The sequence below is a fragment of the Nicotiana sylvestris genome, chromosome 1, assembly GCF_000393655.2.
Source record: "Nicotiana sylvestris chromosome 1, ASM39365v2, whole genome shotgun sequence".
NCBI lineage: Eukaryota > Viridiplantae > Streptophyta > Magnoliopsida > Solanales > Solanaceae > Nicotiana > Nicotiana sylvestris.
Genome location: NC_091057.1, coordinates 80547929 through 80553973, shown reverse-complemented (window position 1 = coordinate 80553973; position 6045 = coordinate 80547929). Strand labels below are relative to the sequence as shown.

Below are 6045 nucleotides of genomic sequence, written 5' to 3'. Positions count from 1 at the left end.
ATGAGAGACCACATCATTGGAGAAAACTATGAATTATGGGACATTGTCACTCATGGTCCCCTACCTACTACAAAGAAGAATGCTGAAGGAGTAGATATGACAAAAACAAGAGCTGACTGCACTGCTGAGTAATTGAGGAAATGCGAAAAGAATGCCAAGGCCAAGAAATGGCTTTAGTGTAGACTTGGACCAGACGAGTACAAAAGAATTCAAAGTTGTACCACTGCTAAGAAAATTTCGGACACTTTGCAAGTGGCTCATGAAGGAACACCTCAAGTGAAGAGGTCCATAGGAACACTGTTGTATTCTCAATATGAGAATTTCACCATCAAGGAAGGGGAAACCATTCAGGAGATGTATACAAGGTTCAGCACACTGACAAATGAACTTAAGTCTCTTGGAAGGGTTATTCTTGAAGAAGACAAAGTTGAGAAGATTTTGACAAGGATTTTGCCATTCTTTTGGGAAAGCAAAATCACTGCTATTCAGGAATCAAAGAATATTGTCACTCTTAAGTTGGATGAGCTAATTAGAAATATCACTGCATATGAACTTAGAAGGCAAACTATGAAGATGGATTCACCCAAGAACGAAAGGAGCCTGACACTCATGAAATGGCCATGATCACAAAGGATTTCAAGAAGTACCTAATGAGAGGAAATGGTCATTCCAGAAGTGGAAACTATAGCAAACCAAGAATTTTGACAATCAAACCAATGAGGGATGTTACAAGTGTGGGAATACTGATCACCACATCAAAAACTGCCCTCAAAAAGAAATTGAATGGAAGAAGGAAAGAGTTGAATGTAGAAACAGGAAGAAGGAACTGGTTCATCCCAAGAAGAACAACGGATCAACAAAGGCTATGGTTGCTGCCTGGGGAGAAAACTCGGATGAGGACTCAGAGGATGAAGATGGAGATGAACAAGCACTTATGGCCATTGGATAAACTGATGAGGAATCTGAAGTAAGTGTAATTCATTTAAAAGACAAGATTAAATTTTTTTCTAAAGAAAGGCTATTTGAGTTACTCCTGGATTTCACTGATGAATCTGAGGATCTAAACAATGAAAATAAACAACTGTCTAATGAGTATGTGGGTTTGAAAGCTACGTACAAAAATCTGGAACTTAGGACTAGTGAAAGTGATAGTAAAAATGCTGAGTTAAAGAACCATGGTTCTTGAACTTGACATCACTGTCCTAGAGATTAGATCTGAAAATCTAAAACTGAAATTAGGAACATGTAAAAAGAAAGCTGATCACACACAACTCACTTTAGAAGAAAATCTAGGAAAAATGAAAGATGAGTTGTACAAAAGAGATGAGCAGATAAGAGTCCTAAAGGAGGATCTAAGCAAAGTCAAGCACAAGCTTGACAGAACCTGTAAATGGAACAGGTCCTCCGATGCACTTTCATGGCTACATGAATACCATAGTAGCAACAAGAGAGGACTTGGATACGGGACCTCTGCACCTAAGTGGGAGCCCAAAAGCAAGTATCTCACACTTCCTGAGAAACAAAATTTACACACAATGTGGTAAAACTGGTCACTACAAAAGTGAATGCATTACGGAAAAAAGGCCAGTCAAAAGAATAAAATATTTGTTCAAGGGAAAAATAGGTTGCCAGGTTGGGCCAAAAAGAATCTGATTCACCCTTTTGCCTATAGAAAGGGACCCAAACTAGTTTGGGTTCCAAAGACTAACGCCTGATTTCCTTTTGTAGGTCCAAATGAAGGGGATCAGCCAAATATGGTACATGGATAGTGGCTGCTCAAAGCATATGACAGGAAGCAAGAACCAGTTCCTTTCACTTGAGGGCCTCAAATGAGGAAATGTCTCCTTTAGAAATGGGAAGAAAGGTGAGATCATTGGGGTTGAAAAGGTATGTAAGAATGATTCTTACTCTATTGAGAATGTCTACTTGATAGATGGCCTAAAATACAGCCTAATCAGTGTATCACAATTATGTGATAGAGGTAACTTGGTTGCATTCACCTCTACCAAATGTTTTGTGATAAATCTTACCACTAACAAGATTGTTTTGCAAGGAAAAGAGTGAATAATATATATATATTATAGATCTGTCCACACTTTCAGAAAATGAACTCATTTTCTTAAGTGTGTTGGATAATGATCCCCTCCTTTGGCACAAAAGACTTGGACATGCCAGTCTAATTCAACTCAACAAACTAGTTTCCAAGGACTTGGTGATAGGACTGCCTAATATTAAGTTCAAGGAAGACAAAGTTTGTGAGGCTTGTGTAAGGGGAAGTATGTAAGATCCTCTTTCAAAAGTAAGAAAATGGTAATTACCACCAGAACGATGGAACTGGTCCATATGGATCTTTGTGGACCAATGAGAACTCAAAGCAGAGGTGGTAAGAGATATGTTATGGTGCTTGTTGATGATTACTCTAGGTTTACTTGGACACTATTTCTGACATCTAAAAATGAAGCATTCGATATGTTCACTTCCTTTGTTAGAAGTGAAAGTTGGCCCAAGTGAAGGTTAGTTTTGAAGATTGACAAAGGAAGCTCAGGTATAAACCAGGTCCATCCCTTATGGTGCATAGAAATGGGTAGATTCGAGCATTTGGGATGCACGTGAAGGAGATAAGCTTATTTTGGTATATTTAATATCTCCTGATCGAAAAGGTTGCATAATTGATAAGGAGAAGGACTCCTTACTCAAAGAGAACACTGTCCAATATAGGGAAAGAGTTAGAAGTTGAGATCAACTAGAACTCTTCCACCAAGGAAGAGTAGTATTAGAACTCTAGTTATTTCTTCATCTACTAAATCTATAAATTGCAGGATGTTCTCACATTACAGGTGACGCACAAACACAAAAGTTAAACGTGAATTGAGAGCAAAATAGCAAGGCTTTTTACAAGCAGTTCGTGTGTGATTCAAGTGTGCAAACCTAAAGTTACATGAACTAGATAAAAGAACCAGCCCCAAGTGTCTGTCTTTTATTATAGTTCAGTTGTAGTAGGTGTTTTAATATTGTACCTTTCAGCTTTATCTAAAGGCAATTGTAATAGGTACTCAGAGTATTCAAGTTAGAGTTAACTTAAGGTTGTCGCAACAATTAGAAGTTGTTTGCTACAACGGGATTAGAGTTAATCCTAGGTTTACAAAAGTATTTTGTAAATGTAGTTTTTGGCTCAGTGATTTAGTGAAGAGTTTAGGAAAATCCTATTAGGAAGTAGGTCGTAGTTTTTTCACCTTTTGAGCCAAATGTTTTCCATGTAAAATACTTGTGTTCTTTACTTTCCGTATTTACTATTTCTACAATAGTAGGTTAAGGAACACTCAGAAGAACCAGGTCTTTCCATAATCAGTTTAAGAAGAAAATTGGACACCACACAAACCCCCCCTCCCCTTTTGTGGTATTGAAGTTAAAACATCAAGGTCCTCGGATCAAACCCCTCTTAAATGAAAATTATGAGGTCCATTGAAGAATGTGTAATGGTAGTGTGAGGCCCCAAAAATTTTGCTAAATAATTTAGGATTTCGAGGTGGTATGTAGGCTAATTATAATATTTTATGTGCTCTAAATATGATATAAATGAATTGGATATGGTGAATTAGGTATACGTTATATAATAAGTAATGTGGGGTACAAGGAGGGGCCTAAGTCTAAGTCAAATCGGAAAATTTCATAATAGGCTAAAATTCCAAATGAGTTTGCACAAGTCCACACTTTGAACAAGCATATCTAAATATATAAAAAGTTTTATGTGATGAACAACCTATCATATGAAAGTTCTTCGAGTCTAGTTTCCAACGCTTTAAACCGCTTGTCATTTGGACATTCCTACACAAAGTTATGATCAAATTACCAAAGGTTGGAAAGATGTGATCCTGTGGCAGTTCTACGACCGCAAATCTGGTCGCAAAATGGATCAGTGTAGCCCAGAGACATTCCTCCGCAACCGGGGGAAAGAATAAAAAGGCCAAGAGTGTCATGCCCGATCCATCTCCAGAGGTTGTGGTGATGAGTGTCCCACCCAAGTCGGCTATAGACACCGTGCTGATTGATGATGGTGGAGGAGCCAGTGATAAGGGAGCTTCTCTACATAGAAGACGACGACCTTCATCAACTCAACAGAATGCTCAATCTGTTGAGCTTGTTACTCCAACCGAGAATTACATCTCCACACTCTAGGGAGAGTATAATGTAGTGGAATATGCTAACTCCCGCTTCCGAATCCCAATAGCCATGCCCAGTACCGTGAGGTTGAGTACCGGGTCCCTTCCATTTTTAGTTGATAAGCAACAAACACTACGTTCGCCACAGCCGCTTCTCAGCCTACAACGCCATTAACTTCATCTCTTTCTTCACCCACTCTGCCTTTGCCACCAGCAACTACTACGTTATATCCACCGGATGTAGTTGCCCGAGAGGAGGGTGTCCCTCTTCCCCAATCCCCAGTTCATGGGAATTGGGGGAAAAATTATGTTGCCTCTTCCAAAGATCCCTAAAGGAGCAGGAGCATTACCTTCTCGGTATTCTATCTATTATCTTGGCTGGTGGACTTTGTTAATTATCTAAAGCCTTTGTATTCAGAAAATGATAGGGATAAAATACAACCCTCTCGGGAGAGTGTTTGTTGAACAATGCTATACACAACGCAGTGGAAGTACCCTTTTTGTTTTCTCTATTGTTTCTTCTATCATTGTTATGGAAGGGTTTTGAGTTTGCATTTTTGTTTTGTAGGCCAACTTCCTTGCTTCTAAGGGCCTTCAAAGGCCGATTCGTGATAAAAAGGAACTTAGCTCTGAGAGGGATTAACTTTTGGCCGAGCGAGATCAAATTGCTGCTTGCCTCTCAGAACTAGAAGCACGAGCTACTGAGGCCGTTAAGTTGGAGGCTCGTCATCAAAGCAAACAAGAAGTAGTGACCCTTAGTTAGGAGGTTGCCCCGTTAAGGGAACAATTTGAAGAAACTAGGGCAAAATGGGTTGAAGTCCATAATATCATTCTTGCTGCATCCGATCGCGAGGCTACCTCCGCTGAAAGGTTGAGAAATTTGGAGGCAGCCTTAAACTTCAAAGTTGAAGAAGTTACTGCTGCCGAGGAATAGTTTGCTCGGTTGGAGGAGATGCATAAGAGGATCATAGTGCACAATAGAATTTTTAGCTCCAATGTCCGTGAACTTGATGTCAGCCTCTGGTCCATTAGATTCACGCGGGATAATCTTTCTACCGAGGTTGACCGACTTAAAGAAGAACTTTAGCGCCGAGTGACTTCTCTCATTGTTGAAAAAATATATTCTATGTACACCATGAGGAGAAAAACCTTAGAAGAGGTAAAATCGGGTATCATTGACTTTGATGCCGAAATCGCTAAGGCCCATGAGCTAAAGTCAACTGCCAAAAGGGGTCTTCCGGTTCGGCCTTATGCTACTGATTCTTCTAGTTCCAATTTTGATTTATCGGGAACTAAAGAAGAATCGGAAGGTGATGATGATAAAGGCCAAAATAGTGAAGGCCAAGATATTGAGCCAGCAGTGGATCCACGCATTTCTCCTAGGGGTGCAGATGGTTCTCTTTCTCCGGGTCCCAGAGATGCAGCAGCTTAGTTTTTGCTTTTTTTTCTTTCTCATATCTTTGTACTTATGCTATTCGGAACGTTTATTGTGAATAAAAACATCTTTTTTGTTCAATAATCGTACAAGTTTTCCTCTTTGTGTTCTTTCTGTTTAAGTACTGCACACGTTTTCCTTTTTTGCATTCTTTTTGTTTAAGTATTCTCACAAGTTTTCTGCACCGAGATATGCAAGGCTTTGGGTGTATTTTTCCCCGATTGTATTTGGATTCCGAGCATAAGTTCTTACAAAATCAACCTTTTAACGTGAGGGTTTCATAAGAGAGGGGCCTCTTATATTTACAGTGCTCTTGAAGAGGACGTCTCCTGTTCATTACAACACTAGCATTTGAAGTACTTGTTTAACATTCAAATGATAAAATTAATTCATCGTTCAGACAAGAAAAAAGATAGAAATAAAAGAACTTTATTTTATTCCTTTTATTTT

At 39.1% G+C, this 6045-nt stretch overlaps 1 protein-coding gene across 1 annotated transcript; it reads left to right on the top strand.

Moving 5' to 3' along the window:
* On the top strand, positions 1 to 624 carry LOC138871870 (uncharacterized). The gene is made up of 2 exons (XM_070149784.1): positions 1 to 128; positions 183 to 624. The coding sequence occupies exons 1-2, from the start codon at positions 1 to 3 to the stop codon at positions 622 to 624; spliced, it is 570 nt and encodes a 189-aa protein (XP_070005885.1).
* The last annotated feature ends 5421 nt before the right edge of the window (positions 625 to 6045 follow it).

Coding starts and splice junctions, on each gene's coding strand:
- LOC138871870 (XM_070149784.1), top strand. CDS start 1: ATGAGAGACCACATCATTGGAGAAAACTATGAATTATGGGACATTGTC. Junction 129..182: donor AGAGCTGACTGCACTGCTGA/GTAATTGAGGAA, acceptor GCTTTAGTGTAG/ACTTGGACCAGACGAGTACA.